The sequence below is a fragment of the Colias eurytheme genome, chromosome 17 (genome assembly GCF_061535395.1).
Source record: "Colias eurytheme isolate Ceu_HAF_F1 chromosome 17, ilColEury1 Martin Lab GWU primary, whole genome shotgun sequence".
Classification (NCBI taxonomy): Eukaryota; Metazoa; Arthropoda; class Insecta; order Lepidoptera; family Pieridae; genus Colias; species Colias eurytheme.
In genome coordinates, this window is record NC_142996.1 from 1,082,876 (window position 1) to 1,103,098 (window position 20,223).

Sequence of the window (20,223 nt, forward strand, 5' to 3'; positions counted from 1 at the left end):
GCTTTATAAAACTACGTGACGTGATTAACTTAAATATAATTTAACATTTGCACATGTAAGATAAGTAAGAGATCACGAAATATAAGACATTAATTTCTTAAATTTTTCTGCCCCGAACAACAAAATTGTGGAACTGCTTGCCATCTTCGGTGTTTCTATCTACCTATGATATGGATGCCTTCAAAAAAAGAGTCAACGCGTCTCTCAAAAGCCGGCAAAACAATCGCAAAGTTAGGTACCTAACGTTGCAATTGTTCATGGGCGGCGGTGATCATTTTCATCAGTACACCGCCCGCTCCTTTGTCGGTTGTGGTATAAAAAAAAAATTATTAACATATTATTAACTTTGTACCTAAATATTATATGCATATGGCAGTATTGTTCAAATAGCTTCAAATCTAATATAGGTAATCCCATAGCGACCATCGTCATTACAATTTTACTAGCTTACTTTTAAAATGACTGTCTGTATAAAAAATATATTTTATTACTCATGAATTTCACGCGTTGAACACCAATCTTTTATTAGGTATAGACTATAAACACCTAGTCTAGATATCCTAAGCCATAAACAACACTTCATTGGCACTACAGCGATGTTACTAAAATAGAAAATCCGATGATCAAAGGCATATCATTTTATACATTATCGAGCTGCGAGAGTAACATAAACATTAGATATAGTTAAATTTTGTATAGAGGCTGCAGTTAAGAATATTGCGGGAAATTTTTGATACTTTAAAATTTAAATACAAGCTACGTGATTATTGGTATTGTACCATAATGGTGAGTAAATCCGGCTACTCACGTACCTGACGTAGGGGCAATATTGGAATTGGACCCTTAATTGGCTCCTTAACGGTGATGTGTATAGGCAAGCAGGGGCAATTAAGAGAACAGATGAAATTGCTCCGACCGCCGACCAACCGAGATTGTTCCAATATTGCCCCTGCGCCAGGTACGTGAGTAGTCGGCCTTAAGGTGTCTGTGCAACTACAACTATTGTTATGATAGCTGTATTTATATGCTTAAATAATATTAATATAATGACGAAGATTTTGTTTGTTTGTTCGCGCTAATCTAAGAAATCACTGGACTGATAAAAAAATTCTATTATTTATTATTTCACCGTTGGATTTGTGTGTGAGCCTTTGTGATAGGTTAAATCCAATATACATATTATAATATTATGTACCACGGGCGAAATCGGGACAGAAAGCTAGTATATAATATAAATTTACTAATGACTATCGATAAACTCAAACTCAAACACAAACTCAAACATTTATTTATTCAATTAGACTTCTTCTAGAAGCACTTTTGAAACGTCAATAAGTACATATTTTTAACATTTACCACCGATTCGGAAAGCAGTACCTACGGAGAAGAATCGGCAAGAAACTCCATAGTTGCTCTTTTTAATCATGTCAGTTTTACAATTTTACAAATTACATATGTAACATCATAATATATTATCATAATATGCCAAAGAACTGTCCTGTGGTTTTTACGCAACAACCCTCCATGGGTTTTTATCGTCCATATATTCTCTCTCTGAACTAGTACATTTTTTATATAAGTTTTAAATTTAGAACTACTTTTAATCATTAATTATAATTATGTGCTCACTGGACCGACAAATTATTTCTTTAATAAATCTAAATTTTCGTTCATTATACTACAATCTATGTTCAAAGTCAAAGTCAAACAAAGAAGGCCAAATTATTTAGCTATCGGTTAATCGAGCCCTTAAATTATACTTCGGGCAAATTAAGGTCCTAAATGCCTTTTAGTATTTTAATAACTTGGGCTGAGTAAAAAAGAAAACTTAAGATTTCAGGAGGATTTTTTGACGTGACAACGTCTTATAATTCGATAGAGCCGGCTGCACGCACGAAAAAACATGACTCATGCGGTGTTACCTCGCTCTGAGGCGTTCCATGTAAGGCTTGAAGTGCAAGCGAGAGCGCGGAACGAGCGACAAAAAAGCACAATCGGACGTTGTCACGTTCAACTATCGACAGTAAACCGACTTTACACACAACCAATTTTTTTAAGAGAAACAATGACGAAGAGGTATCGACGAAAGTTTTAATATATATGTTGAAAGTTATAATAATTGTTTTGATATTTCATCTGACTTTTTTTAATAGTACATCCAACAGGAGAAAATATAAATGTCTTCTAGGTAGGTAAAGTAAACTAAAGGTCAGCAGCTAATTAGCTATTATGAACCAAATATATTGAACAGATTGTTACCGAAATTACAATTTATAACCAAAAGATGCAAATTGTGTATAGAAAATCTCTACATTGACAAAATTAAAGCAAACAAAAGGGTCTTTGAACTAGTTGTCTTTTGTCCCTAGGTATTATATTTAGACGACTAATGCCTAATGATTTAGTGTTATCTTTCTGTCTAGACACAAAAAAGTTAATTTGTTAGTCAGTAAATTGAGTGTAAGTCCATTTCGCATTTGGTTTACCCTGTAAAGACATGTATAAATAAATAAACACCTAGTTAACGTAAAAGGAATACATTTTATATATTTTACGAACCTATTTAGTATTTTGGGGTACATTTTAAATACTAGCTGCTCCACGCGGTTTCACCCCCGTAGCTCCACTCCTGTTAGCCGGTAGCGTGATGATATATTATAACCTTCCTCGTTAAATGGGCTATCTAACACCGAAAGAAATTTTCAATTCGGACCAGTAGTTCCCGAGATTAGCGCGTTCAAACAAACAAACAAACAAACTCTTCAGCTTTATAATATTAGTATAGATATATTTTACGTACTTAGGCGTTCATTGTATAATAATACCAAAGACAAAGATAATAAGAATACTCTTTTACAATAAAACAATCCATTCAATTGTTAGCTTAGCGAGATAAAATGGGTTCAAGAAATAATTCATATTTCTGAAGCACATCAAGTATCATTTGTCTCGAAACGACAGGAAAAAATGGTTTCCACATTTTCATACAAATGACTCAACGCCTTAGAGCATTTGTTTATGTAAATGATAGTGTTGTTATGGTAAATGTGGATAGTGCAGTTATTATGTATAATTACCGGGAAGTATACATAATGACCAGGGATCACATTTACCGGTAATTATAAACAACTAGCTGTGCCTCGCGGTTTTACCTGCGTGGCTCCGCTCCTGTTGGTTTTAGCGTGATGATATATAGCCTATAGTTTTCCTCGATAAATGGTCTATCTAACATCGAAAGAATTTTTCAAATCGGACCATTAGTTCCTGAGATTAGCGCGTTCAAATAAACAAACAAACTATTCACATTAAATAATTATAGATAATTACCGATTGCTTACATTTACCGTAACATATTCACGTGTATTTAGGTTTTACCGTAGTTCTATCACGGTTCGCTCGCGTTCGTAAAGTCGATTTTCATGTAAATTGTCAATCCCTATTTGAAGTACTTAGGGATTGGTTTTTGAGAAAATTGTATGCAAAAAGCCTAGATTTTGTTTGGGTTTCGTCTTATGTGACAATCTATACACGGAAAGCGAATTTCAATACCACATTTACGTGGTAATACATTTTTAGGTAGACGCCGATTCACAGACGTAGCTAGTTGGTAGATGTCGTAGATACACAATTTACAATTTATTAAAATAAATAATCCAATTACAATAAATTATAAAATAAATATTCAGATTTTTACTCAGATTACTAATTTTCAGAACACGACAAAAAAGTTCTAACTTTAACCTCCAACCTCAAACATTGATACGAAAAAATCGCTGAGGAACCGTTAAAATAATAAGGAACGGAGTAAATTTAAAAACGATTTATTCGTTCTATTATTTTAGCCGACGTTTCGAGCACTTCATAGTGTTAAAGTGGGCGACTTGAATATTCTATTCTAAATTTATAATACTTTAACACTCACATCTAAACAATAACACGTAATTTTTATAGCAACAAGTGTAGTATATACTATACTAGCGACCCGCCCCGGCTTCGCACGGGTGCAATGCCGATACTAAATAAACTACAGGAAAACTGTGAACGTTGTATAATGTATATAAAAAAATAGCGGCCCGCTCCGTCTTCGCACACGGGTATAAAATAGGTATATAGCTGGGCGGCCGGCCGGTACCGCCGCAAATGCTACGTCCCGCAATTTTTAAATCTGTAATATCTTCGAAAATATTCACTTAAATCATACGGTGTAAAGGCCCATATAGATCTATATTAAATGAACAATGTATTGAAGGTATTTAATTGGTTAAGGATTAATGCTGTATTGGTTAAAATCGCATCGAAAATTAGCCATTATTTGTCGCAAAAAGTAAATGACAAAAAAAAGTTATTGTGGGTTATCCATAAGAGATAGACATATACCATCGCGGACTTTTCTATAGACCTTTTCAATGTGTATAATACTTAGTACATTATTTTGATAAAACTCGTAGGGTTCAGCCTGCGTTTGCAATGTAAGCGGAAAAAATGTAATTTTTTACGACATCACATTAGAAACCTCAAAAATAACAGTACTTCTCCACTATTTAATGGATGTTATTATACATATAAACCTTCCTCTTGAAACACTCTATCTATTAAAAAAAACCGCATCAAAATCCGTTGCGTAGTTTCAAAGATTTAAGCGTACAAAGGGACATAGGGACATAGGGACAGGGAATGCGACTCTGTTTTATACTATGTAGTGATATTGTATAACATACATAGTTGTGCCCCGCGGTTTCACACGTGGACAAACCCATGTATAAAAACTTGCATCCCTTATTTCTACATAATGAAATGACCCTTTGTTGTTCAACTTTTTTTATTCAAATTGGTACTAACCATGACATCCTAACAAACGGACAGATATATCTATATTCAGATTTATAGTATGGAGTATGTACATTGTACAGCTTGCTAAATAGCAAACTACTTAATTATTTTATCCACGTGACACAAATAATAAACGAAAATATGACGCACACCTTATATTATTTGATAAATGTGCCCACATAACATTCAGACTTGTGAAAAATGATGCTCGTCTGATTACACAAAGGTGGGATTATTTCGGCGGAATCCCATTTGCCTTATTTTAACCGTAACACGTGCCGAATCCTGTCGAAGCTAAGTCCACTCGATTTACCGATATCACGCCTATTGCGTTTGCGGTTGTGTGTGATTTCTGATGGGATAACTTTTTAGAGATGGGATACATTTATGTTTAGGTTAAAAATAGTGGTATAATTTTTTAAAAATGATAGGATATATTCGTGTACATAGGTTGCATGGTATGGTTATGAATGAAATTAAAACGCAAATTAGCAGTAGAGTGTTTTATATTGAAAAAAAAATACTTTTGTCGAAAAATTAAATCATAGAAAGTATAGAAATAGAAAATAACACTTTATTGGGTTGTTGCTTTACCTGAATATTTCTACATATATAATAAACTAGCTTTCCGCCCGCGGCTTCGCCCGCGTTTTCAGAGAAAAACCCGTTCCCGTAGGATTTTCGGGATAAAACCTATCCTATGTCCTTTCTCGGGTATCAAAATATATCTATACCAAATTTCATCCAAATTGGTTCAGTAGTTCAGGCGTGATTGAGTAACAGACAGACAGACAGAGTTACTTTCGCATTTATAATATTAGTATGGATTAAATAACCTATAAATTAAATAACCTACTTAAGATAATTTCCCACAAGATCCAGAATAGATTTCACACAGCAAGCAAAATCAGTTATATTTACAAAGCTCACGGTTAAATTAAACTAAGGCAATATGATTATCATAATTCGACTATTCGAGACTTAACAAGAATCTCGTTAATATAGAATCACTCAAATATAAGACCTATCTCTTCACAATAAGGTTTAAAAAACAATGAAGGGGGATGAAAGCAAATCTTGGATCGTGAACGAACGCAAAGAAGCTCTGATTCCGAGATATAAGAGGTTTATTAATGCGAAAATGTTCGTGAAACCTTTAATAGGATACCTATTTTTAATTAATGGTTAAAGTATAGACTGATTTGCTATTAAAAACTTCATATTTATTATAACTGAAGTAAATAAGTAAAATATAGTCCTTAATGATATAATACTTATTTTTATAAATTGTTAACTTTCTTTTGGTCACAGAGAAAAGGGTCGGAATAATTCTTAATGTTTTTACATATTATTATGTCATTATGAACCTTATTCTCTAGATATTTAGGGTTTAACTAATGTTGTTTCATATTTGACTAATGAAGCGGTATGACAGCTAGATGGTGGTGATTTAGCTGTTCAGTTGACCATTTTTATTTCAAAACTTAATATAAATGTGGATTTACACTTTAGGTCTATTCTGAATGAATGAATGATTCTGAATGAGAACTTTATTGTACACACCAAATTACAGACATTACATAAATAATTGCACAATGGGCTACAGAGTCATCTCTATACTGGTGTTATGTAAAAAAAATCTGAAGCATGTTAATAATCGAATAATATTAAAATCGAACTTTATATTGTATTATTAATTGGCTTCGTAATATTTCATACAGTTTATAAATAGATATAGGGAAAACATTTTTATAAATGTATAATTTTATCTAATTTATGTAACAGTATTCTCAAATTGTTTTGATAAAATAAATACAAGATTATTATTGGAACATGAAAAGTTTCTGTTTAATTGGGCGCTTCGTTCAGAAAAGCAAGAAAAGAGTACGCAAAACTGTTTTGTCTATACTAATATCACAGACTAATAATAATATACTGCTAATATTCGGTTTAAAGAACTTTATTTATCTCATAAAATAAACAAGAACAATACAATGATCTTTTACACATATGAGAAATAACAATTTTGCAGTTAGTATAACACAATCAGCTATCGAAATTAGTTAAGTATGTCTTTAACTTATTTTTAAAAATAGTAATTGATGAGGATTCTTTAATTGCTTTAGGCAAGCTATTGTACAATAATTGTGCTCCCTCAAATCTTAAGTTTCTCTTACCGTATAGAGTTCTTATAAATGGTAATTCAAGGTTATCACTCTTTCGTGTGTGGTATTTGTGGGATTTTTTGTTTAGTGTTATTTGTGTTTTTATATTATTAGATAGAATATTTTTAATCAGTATGCATGTGTGATATTTATATAATTTATTTAAATCAAACAATTTGGTACGGGAGTATAGATCTTTAGTTGGCGTTAAAAAATTAAAGTTAAAAAGGATTTTTACTAGTTTGTTTTGCGTAATTTGTAGTTTTTTTTAAATTAGTAGGCGCCGATTGCCCCCAAACTGGGATAAGATAATCTAGATGTGGTTTAACAAGCGTGTTATAGATACTATATCGTAATTTAAATGGTATATATTTAGCAGCATTTCTTAAAGCCCCTGTAAGTGGTATTAACTTAGATCTCACGTGGTTTATGTGTGATTTAAATGTTAATTTATTATCCAAGATTAGGCCAAGATATTTTTCTTCGTTAGATCTGTTTAATGGTTGCGAGTCTATTGTAAGAGGTGGAAAATAAGATATTTTTTTATTTTTGGCTGCATAGATTACATATGATGTCTTTTTAACATTAATTGTCAATAAATTTAACTTTAACCAGCTATTTAATAAATTAAGATCATTTTGAGCAACTTTAGTTAAGTTGACTGCTGAATCCCCGAAGTAGAAGAGACAGGTATCATCAGCATACAGTGATATGTTCCCTGACAATCCAGCGCTACTAATATCATTGATATATACCAAAAAAAGCAACGGTCCTAAGACAGAGCCCTGAGGGACTCCATATTTGATTTCTACGGGATTTGATACATAATTATTAATTTTTACTATTTGATACCTGTTGTTTAGGTATGAATCAAGTATTTTATACGCTGAGTCAGTTATACCTATATTTTTTAATTTATTTAATAGAATGGGGTGGCTGACGGTGTCGAATGCCTTTTTAAGATCTACAAATATTCCTAAGGCCAAGTGCTTCTTATCTATATTGTCTTTAATTTTGGAAACAAGATCAATTGTAGCTGATAGTGTATTTGATTTAGGACGAAAACCGTATTGATATTCAATTAGAAAATTTATTTTATTTAGGTATTTGAGCAGACGAGTGTATAAAACCTTTTCGAAAATTTTAGATACAATAGGCAGAACTGAAATAGGTCGATAATTTCCAGGGTCAGATTTAGGTCCAGATTTATAGATAGGTGTCACTTTAGCAACTTTTAAACTGTCGGGAAAGACACCATCAGCTAGGCATTTGTTTATAGAATTAGTGAGGTCACCTATTATAAGATTCTTTATACATTTTATAATTTTGGTAGTAACGCCGTCTATTCCAGCAGCTGCATTGTTGTCTAATTTATCTATAATTTTAGATATTTCATTTTTTGTACATAATTCAAATTTATCCAGCCTAATTGCAGTAGAAGTCTGATAATTTTTAATAGTATTTTGCGACAGTGTTGATGTGGTGTTATTATTTTGTAATTTACTAGCTAAAAGAGTGCCTATAGTAGCAAAATAATGATTGAAACAGTTACAGATTTCAGTTCCTTTTTGGATTGTTTTACCGTCAATAATTAGATTTGGAGGAACACAATTATAGTCTATTTTATTTTTTACCAAGGTATTGATTAGCTGCCACATCTTTTTTGGATTATTTTTACATTTATTGAAAGAATCGTAATAATATTTTTTCTTTGTGTTATGTATGGTTGTACGAACATTCAGTTTTGCAGCATTATGTTGCATGTGCAGAGCGGTATTATGTGGGTCTCTGAGATATGAATGCCATATTCTGTTTCTATCTTCAATCAAATTGAGTATTGTTTTATTAATCCAGTCAGATTTAGGTAAATTGGCCATTTTGTATTTTGTTATTTCAGCACTTCCTATTTTTTCTTTAATAAACGTCTCTAAATTAGTATAGTTATTATCTTCATTTTTCCAGTTACTTAATTCAATGCTTTTATATAATTTATTATAATCAATTGCTATGTATTTATTTTTTTGTTTCATGGGCGTTTTGTGTTTTTTAAGTTCGATGAACACTTGTTTGTGGTCAGACAGTGATGAACTAATCAGCGCCATATGTATTTGAGCTTGTTGCAAGTTTGTGCAAACATGATCTATAATACTTTTTGTTAATGTTGTTTGTCTGGTAGCATAGTTTTCACTTAAATTATTTATAATGTGATAGCCTGATTCGCTAATGGTGTCAACATAATCCATACTTCTTCCATTCTTTTTCATAAGGTCTATATTAAAATCACCAAATATAATTGATTTTTGTTTTGTTTTATCTAATAATAGAGAGTATGTTTGAATAAAATCATTTATATTGGAACTAGGGGGTTTGTATACTAAGCCGATTAACATAGAAAACTTAATGAGTTCTATAAATAAAAAATGATTTCCCTGTTTATAAACGGTTTCCTTTATTTTAAATTTAATATTATTGTGAATATATATAGATATGCCACCACCCAAGCTTCCAGTTCGGATATTGTAAATATGTACATAATTTGGTATTTCTAAGAAATCTGCTTCGGTTTTCGATTTTATCCAAGTCTCCGTAAGTAAAATAATGTGAATCAAACAATTAAATGATTTTAAAATGCATTTTAATTCTTCAAGCTTTCCAGTTTTGACGAGGCTACGCATATTTGCATAAAAAAAGCGTAAGGATGAAGCAGTAGTGCGTATACCTGTATAAGTATTTACGTTCTGGTAACTTATATCTATAGAGGAGAAATCATTGCATATGTTGACGTTGTCGGTTAGTTTTTTGAAATTTTAATAATTTTTGGCACACCTTTTACATATTTAATTACTAAATCTGACTCACCATTGTTCAATCGCCGTGCCATTTCGTCTCGCAAATCATGCATATACTTTATTTGCATTGGCGTTTGGTCCGCATAAATGCGAATATTTTCACTGGATTGATTTGTTGATGTTTTGTTGCGCAATAATTTTAAAACAGTGTTTTTATTTTCGAAACATACCTTAATATGCCTATTATAGCCCGGACGATATTTACCCAAGCGTATGCATTTTACTGGAGACGGACATTCTTTATATATAGTCTGAATTGCAGTACATACACATTTAAAATCATATTCACGCCTTTCAGATGATTTTTTATTATTTAACTCGGGTATTCCTACAATAATTATATTGTGTTGCCGTTGACTCCGGTCTTGCAATTCTAAGGCCATGTTCTCATACACGCGCTGGGGTGAGTCCGAAGTTGCGGGAATCAGTGAATTATTTTTTGACATAGTGTCTTCTAAATATTTAATTCGCTCGTGGAAGTCCAAATTTTGAGTTTTTAATTTTTCAATTTCATTTTTCATTTTATTTTGTTCCAATAATAATGTTTCGGTAGTACATTTTATGTTATTTAAGTCCTTTTTAAATTCGGATATTGTCTCAACCAGATTTTCTGCCCTTTCATCCTGTTTTTCGGTAAATTTTTGAAGAAAATTCATAATTTCGGTTCTAAAATTTGATATATCTTGTCTAATTTCCGAATCAGTATCAATTATTTTCCTCTTCAATCTCTGCTTACTATAATTTTCCTCCAGTTGTAATTTGCGTAAATCAGGAATTGAACCACTTCCAGTACCGCTTTTAACATTTTCGAGAGGTGGCGTTCTTTGTAGACTCATCCTTATCGTGTGACGTATGCAGTAACACGCAGTAATAGAGTGATGCCTGCCAGGTGAGATGAATTATATGTATTGTCCTGTTTACTCGAGGGGGTGAAGAGCGGTTACCGCTGACACTAATTGTATTCAATTATGACACTAATTTGCGATATACCAAAGCACACTTTTTATTTGCAACTATTAATTACTAAAAAAAATAAAACTTAGTACACGTCTGATTACACCGACAGCTGATCTTATAAAGAGGAAAGGTTTCTATGTATGTATGTATGGTTTTCACGTATAAACTACTGGACCGATTTTGATGAAATTTGGCACAGATAATCTTTAGACCCTGAGAAAGAACATAGGCTACCTTTTATTGCGAAATATGTACCACGGGCGAAGCCGGGGCGGACCGCTAGTTTCTTATAAATTATAAAAGTAAATGCAAAGGAAAAGGTTTAATACAAGTGACTATCTATATATTTACGTTTGTTACTCTTTCTTGAAAAAACAACTAGACCAATTTGTATGAAACTTTACGTTAATATAGGTCATCAGAATAACACGTAAGCTAGGTATAGAAATACTTGATTTGTCCGCGGAAGAAACCGCGAGGCACAGATACTGTAACATAGTATTAGGTTTATTTTCTTGAAGAATCGTATCCAAAAATCTCGAGACGCTTCAAATTCTGTGGAGAGAGTAATTTCTTATCCCGGAAAAGACGTACACGTGGAATACTAATACTTTAGAAATATATTTTTTTAAGCACAAAAAACATGGTAAGTAATTTAAAAACAAAATAAAAGCTATAAAAGTGATATCCAGTGCCAAAACAGGTGAGCGTGAAAAATACAATTGTTCTTATAATTTATTGGCATATTGTTGGACACAATTGAAAATATGAATGGAATACAATTCTGTTTAATTAATAAAAGATTTATGTTGCATATTTCAATTAATTTTTGTAATAACATTGTGTTGATTGATTTACTTAAAAACTATATAAATAAACTTTTGTTTGTTTTTCATTAAACTGTAACAGATGATAAAAGATTGATTCGAAATTTAAAAGTAAATTAAAACACAAAAATGTTTTTACAAGTAATTAAATCAAATAAATTATAACTACAGAACTGAACCCAAGATTTCAAACTACCCTCTTATTAATGAAAATATCTTGAACTTACTATAAAGACAGCCTTAAACTTGTATACGTAGTATATTATTATTAGTCTGTGCTTAAGGCCGTGTACGCGGTCCGTGCGCTGTTTGGCTGAAATATGTGATTTTTCAAACCAGATTGTCCATCAACCACTTATCTTACAAACATATGAATTACTAATAATTTTAGGAAATTTTATTGTCTATGTAGTTAGTTATGAGTTTTTTTCAATTAATACAGTATTTCTGAATACCATCAAGATAACTGAGCCGATGATTACTTGATTTCACTTTTAGTGTCAATTTCGAAGCTAAAAATATCTGAAATTGCTGACAGATCTAACACACAATTATTTTTAACTAACTGCAAAAATCCTTATTAAAATAGTTAGTTAAAAGAATTTTTTATTTTGGACTCCTAACTTACGAAATTAAAATCCGAACAATGTGAATTTTTTTAGAAATTATAGTCGACAAAATGATTATTTTCACCAAGATATTTGACTTTATTGAATATAATTTATACATATTGCAATAAAAGAATGTCTTACTTATAAGATAAAATTTAAAAAAATCAACTAAGGTACCTCTATTATTTTTCTACAAATTTTTTTAAAGTACTATAAAACACTGCGCGCGACCCGATTAAAATCAGTCGGCAGCGAGCCTTTCCAGAGAGAGGACATGTTGCTCGGCGCTCTCCTGTGGACTTATGCTGTTCATAGTAAAAGGATAGCGCAAGCCGCGATCTATCGTAATAGATCGCGGAGTTTTTGACTTGCGTTAAATTGAATATGCGCTCTTAAACTGAAAAAAATGTGTGCGTGTACTAGTGTACACACGTAAGAAGTGAAACTTCTTTATGACCTTATTTTTCAAAAAATAATTTACTATATGCAACTTTACAGAAATACGTCGAATCACGCGTGGTAGGGATAAGAAAAAGATGGCGCGTAACGGAAGAATGTCACGCGTAACGAAAAAATGTTGCACTAAATTTTTTTCCAACCTCGATAAAGAAGTTTCACTTCAAAAATGTTGCAAAATAAGCAGTCAAATAAGTCCTTTATTATCAATTCAATCACATTCATAAATATGCTAACTCTTGAAGTTGTTCATAATTCAAGACGTTGAACAAATTGAAAGGCCAGATGTTTCGTTGAGAAAAGCGCTGTCAAACCTTTCCAGCGATTTATATTTATTGGTATTCATAAAAATCTCAAGGGAAATGTAAGTAAACCTTACGCTGACGGCACAGAGTCGAAATTTGCGTGTTCCGGAGTGAAGGAGATAGGTTTTATGGAGACAGAGATTGCTTAAATTTTAAGGATATCGTGACGTATAGGCTTTCTGATAAAAATTGTCCCATCGATCGGAGGCAGAACCTCTGATTTCTGTGTCTTTTTGTAAATTTATCGTCTCCTCTTGAATTTTTATGGAATTTTTATATAGGAAGGCAAATGCAGACGACTATGTAGACGCGGTATTGACGTCCACAACACAGGAGAAGTGTTACCTACAACAGAGGATAAGGAATAAGAAAAATAAGTAGTTATTATAAAACAGTGCCCTGCGGTTTCAGCCGCATTGCTCCGCTCCTGTTGGTCTTAGCGTGATGATATATAGCCTTCCTCGATAAATGGGCTATCTAACACCGAAAGAATTTTTCAAATCGGACCAGTAGTTCCTTAGATTAGCGCGTTCAAACAAACAAACAAACTCTTCAGCTTTATAATATTAGTATAGATTTAATTTATAAAATTAAGTAGATACCTTTGCCGAATGACACCGCGTATTAGTTACTGTATTATAGATCTACAGTTTTCTCCTCATAAATAAAACAATAAAAGTTTTTCTATTTAGTCCTTATTATATTATATTGTAAACACCATTCCATGTTAGAATTAATTTTAAAATAAGATAAAACCCAGAGTAAGCAAATCGTACTGACGAAGGAAATCGCTTACACTACAATATTACGTATTCAAAATTTGGCAACGGTGTTGGTTAAAATATCGGTTCAGTAATTTCCCCTTATTGAAAATTAACATTAATTCCACAGCAGTTTTTGTTACAAATTAAAGAAAAATAAAAGTTCACACATTTTGTTATTTAACAATTAAAACATTGAATGCTGTAAATTTCATTTCATTTTCATATTACTTTCATAAGCCTCACCTGTTGATATGTTTCTAATTTTGTTTGTTTGTATTTAACTAACTCATTTAGCCTTGATTTGGCTCTCTTTAAACGGATTTAATTCAACCTTTGTACACTTATCAAGAAATGGTAGCAATACAAACATTTCATTTCAGTTTATCTTATTAAAGCGTGTTCTTAAATTATATTTATTTCAAAAATATCTATATAGTCAGTATTAATTGTAGACCCGATAATTCCTCAGCCTGGAAAGCAGATGCGAAAGGTCTACCCAATATTTAGAAATGCCAATATAAAGAAAACTCCCCTGATTTAGGCTGTCTATCTAGAATTATATTGCATAAAAATTTTTAAGCGATTTTTTAATAGCGTAGTTTTTAATTTGAAGAAGTGAAAATAATGTATCAATGGAAGAAAATTGTTCCAATGACACAGGGAATCCTTGTGTGGGAGCAAGAGCAATTTTAAATTTTATTTTGGAAAATAAATTTATTGTTTGTTGTTTCTTGTTATAATGGTATTCAATAAACTAAAATGTGAAAATTAATAACACAGCGCGAACAATGAATGTAAAATAATAAACGGTTTTAGTTAGAAAGGGATAATGTTATAAACTTCATAGGATTGGGTCATTTTTCATCAGACATCGCCTGGTTAGAAATTCGATGGACCTTTCAAAATTCAATAAAGAACTTTCTGGAACTTTTACTATTAAAATTTAGTCGGTTCACGGAGCAATTTTATGTTATCTACTAACTACTTTTACTTCGGTTATTTAACGTGACGTCGTATTTTGTATTAGCAGATTTAATAGCGTAACTTGTATAAACGGTAATAATCATTCGTAAGAAGCACGAAATATGAGTTATAATGAATCATTTTATGATGTTTTCCGCAAATATTTTATAGCCTGTCTCCTGATTATATAAATCAGAGGTGTTATTTTTGTTAAAACCCTGACACTGAATTCATATCAACAGGAAAAATTGTATGTCCAATATATTATAAACTATTTTGTATTAATTTGTTTTTCTCCGTAATAAATAATAATCTAGTACCGTCAGAAGAAATATTCGTGGTCATTTTGTAGGTTTATACGCTATAGCACCATAAAATAATAGTCTTTTAGAGATTTACTGGTACCTCAATATTCAACCTCACCTGTGTGTCTCTGTGTATGCTGTATGTAGACCAGCAGCAGGGCTCCACCTGGTTGGAGTCCAGGCCCCAGAACTCGAGCTCCTCCTCAAACAACGGTCCACAGACATTTGTGGGGTAATGTAGCTTGCCAGTTCTGGAACAAAGAAATAATTAGTTGAAGTTGAACAAGAAAGAATATATTTTATGATTGAAGTATGAAGTATTGGTACCTATATTATAAAAATTGTTAAAGGACATCACAATTATTGTCATGTCATGTTGTTGTTTTCATGATTTTTTATTTATTTAGGTAAATGGCAATATTTTTATTTTTTATATAAAAAGTAAGAGAAATATTTAAAAATATAATATTTATGGTCATTAGGTACTCGGTTTCTTAATAGTTACTACGTATATTTTATGCTACAATCGTGTTTTCTTATTACCGTAGCATCCCTACTTCACTCCAATTTATTGAACCTTACTAAATAAGTTACATTTCATCTGTTAAGTAGTGGTTAGGGAGCCAGGTGCAAATTTGGTTAACTATTTCCTCTCAAGAGATAATTCGTCAGACGCATGAGAGTATAGTATTATAAAGCCTCGTGAACGTCAGCTGGCGCTCGGTTGGGGGGGTGAGCGGTTGTAGCCTCCCACGCACATAGGAAAAAAAATACATTCATTCATTCATTTCCTCTCAGCTAAAAATTTGTCAAATTGTAGCTAACCCAATATCTCAACGAAAAAAAATAGTCAGCTGGTTACAACATACGTCAGCTGGTGTCTCGAACATGAAAGTTAAATTTAAAGAAAAATTTATTTTCCGTTATTTCCTCTCAAACAAAAATTTACCTGATGATAGCTTATATGTAACTGTGGATAAATATATATGTCAGCTGGCTGTATCTTGGTGGAAAACCGTCAGCTGATACGGGAGGCTACAACCGCTCCCACCCCCAACCGAGCTCCAGCTGACGTTCACGAGGCTTCATAATACTATACTTTGATGCATTTTACTAATATTACCGCTTGAGAGGAACTTGGTCATAAAATCTGCTGCTGGCTCCCGGACCATAGGCAGCATCATAAGGGAGTTGATAGCATGATCTAGTTCTTTCATTATTATTTAAGAATCCAATACCCAAAATAATAGAAACAAACATAAATAAAATTATCACGATAGGAGAAAAAGAATACTCTTCTTCATAAATTTCAACATTGCTTTGTATCATTCACATTATTAGAAATATTAGATCCATCTTATTAAATTTTATCCTCCTAACATTATCATGCTAAAGTAAGGCAGATTAATAATACAGAGAATAAATGAAATAAATTCAATTTCATGAGATTCAAAGGCATTCCCTAGAGATACAATGGAATATACCTAAGTGGATCCATCGAACCAAATTGACGCTATCTTGCGGCGTTGTGGAACAATAGCAGGAATTCATTTAAACATGTATTTGTTAGAAAGAAACAATTTAGAATATACTGTTATTAACTAAAATAAATTAGAACATGCCCTGGTAAGTGTATAAACCAACGTACTAAAGCATAAGTATAGTGAAGAATTTTCTGATACATTAACAAAAATATACAGTCAAAAACAACGGTCAAAAATTATCTTATCGAGTCAACAACCTGACAGTTCTGAAGTTACTAATAGAGATGTAAATACAATTTTGAATGAGTTAGATAAAGACGGACTGACAGTTAACTTCAAGATTGACGAGAACTGGGCATTTCATTGCTTCAAATTCTGTGCCAGTTCTAACAAGAATTTCACTGGTGTCCTAGCTACTTGCATATTTAATGAGATTGGAGTTTGGTGCATTTAGGTGCATTTGGAGCGCGTCCAGGTGTCTGTACATGTTTATCATTTACTTAAAACTAAGTGCACTCCATTTCGGTTTAAGATATAGGGTAGAACGGAATCTGTTTACATTTCAAAGTAGTGGTTTGGTGGCTGTGTTGGTTGGCTATACTCCTACATCAATAAAAAATCACGTCTGTACCTAACACACGTGTCAGAAGTGAAACTTCTTTGGCAAGATTCAGAGATACCAAAATTATTGCCTAACTCCATGACGTGACGGTATTGCCATGACGTGACCTTGAAATTTTCTCTTCGAAGTAACCAAATATTATATCGGTTCGTCGAATTCCTTATCAATAAAATCTGAACTTTTTAATTTAGAATTGGCTCTACTGAAATCGAACCCAGAAATAACATTAAAAAGACTACACCTCAACACCGAGGTTCAGAATCGATCGATTCGTATTTATAGCGAAATGTAATATAGCTAAAGAGTTAATTACGTATATTCTGCGTCTAGTAAACTTGTTGAAAGTAATTAAACGATAATGAAATATCAGAGTTCAGGGCGTGGGGCCTAATCACATTATTATTGGCTAAGTTATAACATTAACAATTTCGTAATAATTCATTTTGTTGAGTGAATAAGTGAAGTGATGTTTATTGTTTATGTTAAATGTTATTTTGTTTGCAATCATTGAAGGTGTATAAGTTTTGAATACATTTAAACCACGCAGAATAAACCACTTATATAGACTACAGGCCCATGTTGAAAAAGTTATGGGTCATTTGAACCACCAGGTGACCTATCTAGAACGATATTAGAGCATAAAATAATAAGATTCAGCACTATGTCGTTACTTGTAAGCTGTTTTTTGTCGTTAAAGATCAAGAGTAGGATTTCTTAATTTATACAGGGTGTAATCGTTAAGTGTGGCGATTTCCGTGACACAGGCGATTTTTCCGTAAGTATTACAGATAACAAAAAACTTTAAACTGATATCGAAAGTACTTAACCTAATGAGTAAAATGGCGGTAATAAATTTTTAAAAATACATCGAGAAATATCAAAAAAATTATCTTTAAACCCTCCCATACATTAAGTATGATATATGAATATCCCATATACATTTAATATGAAAGATTTTAGCTTTCTTTTTCTTTATTTGGTTTTCTGCTTTAATTACTTCGCAAATTTGAAGTGACATTTTCCACGTTTTTCCGGACATTTTCACGCATTTTCCGGATATTTTCCGGGAATTTTCCGGACATTTTCCGGACATTTCCCGGACATTTCCCAGGGATTTTCCGGGGATTTTCCAGGCAATTCCACGCATTTTCCGTACATTTACACGCATTTTCCGGGTATTTTCCAGATATTTACCAGGCATTTTCCGGACATTTCCCTGACATAGCCTGTAAATGTGGAAAATCCCCGGAAAATGCCTGGAAAATATCCGGAAAATGCGTGGAAATTCCCGGAAAATAAACGGAAAATGGCTGGGAAATGTCTGGAAAATATCCGGAAAATGCGTGGAAATTTCCGGAAAAACCGTGGAAAATTCCTGGAAAATCCCTGGAAAATGCGTTAAAATGTCCGGAAAATGCGTGAAAATGTCCGGGAGAAGCGTGGAAAATGCTCGGAAAATCCCCGGAAAATGCCTGGGAAATTCCCGGAATAACCGGAAAATGTCTGGAAAATATCCGGAAAATGCGTGGAAAATTCCGGAAAACCGTGGAAAATGCCTGGAAAATCCCTGGAAAATCCCTGGAAAATATCCGGAAAATGCGTGAAAATATCCGGAAAATGCGTGAAAATGTCCGGAAAATGCGTGAAAATGTCCGGAAAATATCCGGCAAATGCGTGAAAATGTCCGGAAAATGCGTGAAAATGTCCGGGAGAAGCGTGGAAAATGCTCGGAAAATCCCCGGAAAATTCCTGGGAAATTCCCGGAAAATAAATGGAAAACACCTGGAAAATGTCTGGAAAATATCCGGAAAATGCGTGGAAATTTCCGCAAAAACCGTGGAAAATACCTGGAAAATCTCTGGAAATGTCCGGAAAATGCGTGAAAATGTCCGGAAAAAGCGTGGAAAATGCCACTTCAAATTTGCGAAGTAATTAAAGCAGAAAACCAAAAAAGAAAATGAAAGCTAAAATCTTTCATATTAAATGTATATGGGATATTCATATTTCATACTTAATGTATTATTTCTCGATTTTTTTTTTTAATTTATTACCGCCATTTTACTCATTAGGTTAAGTACTTTCGATATCAGTTTAAAGTTTTTTGTTATCTGTAATACTTACGGAAAAATCGCCTGTGCACACTTAACGATTGCACCCTGTATATCTTCTAGAATTAAGCTAGCCTAGTCTCTACAAAAGATCTGATGAAGACTTATAATATTTGCATTTAATTTTAACCCAATTTTAGTATACAAGATAATTGCATAAATTTTTAATCAAAATATTTTTAATCTGATATTTTTAATAATACCTTTACGAAGCACATAACTCAACTCGAAGAATTTAAACTTTTACGAACGATAGCGCAAAATAGGCTTTATTTCAAGTGCAATAGGGTCATCAATATAAATTTAATATTTCCTACACCCCCTGATTATTTGGAACCGCTGTGTTCAGAGCAAATTCACGTCATTTGACCACTACATGATTTATCACTCTCGTTGTATTTCGGCTTACTGAGTTTAGCCGGTTTACATCAGCTGTGTGTATAGTTATATTTAAACAATAAATTCTTAGATAGTTGATAGAAATATGCGAAATATTAAGTTAATTAATGCACATAAAAAAACAAAGGTATAATATTATGAAAAGAAAATTAACATCTACATTGGGGTCTGCATATTATCTGTATGTACTATGTAATAAACAAAATAATGAAAACGCTCTAAATTTATTAATCTAAATTAGATATGAATATTCCGTTATTTATAATTGTATTAAGATAACTTTGAACACCAAACAAATCGAATTGCCTTTGCTTATTTATTCCAGATTAGCGAGTTCAAAACCCTTCATTAATTTAATTTTTGTTTAATAATAACTTTAAATTAGAGTTTAATTTTATCTAAAAACACTACAAACCGTGCCGTTAATTTAATTTATCCAAACAATTACTAACACATTTTATGTTTAATGCCGTTACTGGCCTTGTGCCAAATTAAGACATAAATGAAGTCAAGTTATTTGCTAAAGCCGACATAAATGCAACATATATTAAAGTAAAGAACAGTTTTTAATTTAAGCT

The 20,223-nt window shown here is 32.3% G+C and overlaps 1 protein-coding gene across 1 annotated transcript in view; it reads right to left on the reverse strand.

The window, feature by feature from the left end:
- Positions 1 to 20,223, reverse strand: part of LOC149900973 (potassium voltage-gated channel protein Shaw-like) — a 147,988-nt gene that overhangs the window by 77,118 nt on the left and 50,647 nt on the right. The window contains exon 3 of the mRNA XM_090111983.1: positions 15,151 to 15,283. Coding sequence (XP_089968109.1) covers positions 15,151 to 15,283 — 133 coding nt within the window. The remainder of the gene's footprint in view (positions 1 to 15,150; positions 15,284 to 20,223) is intronic.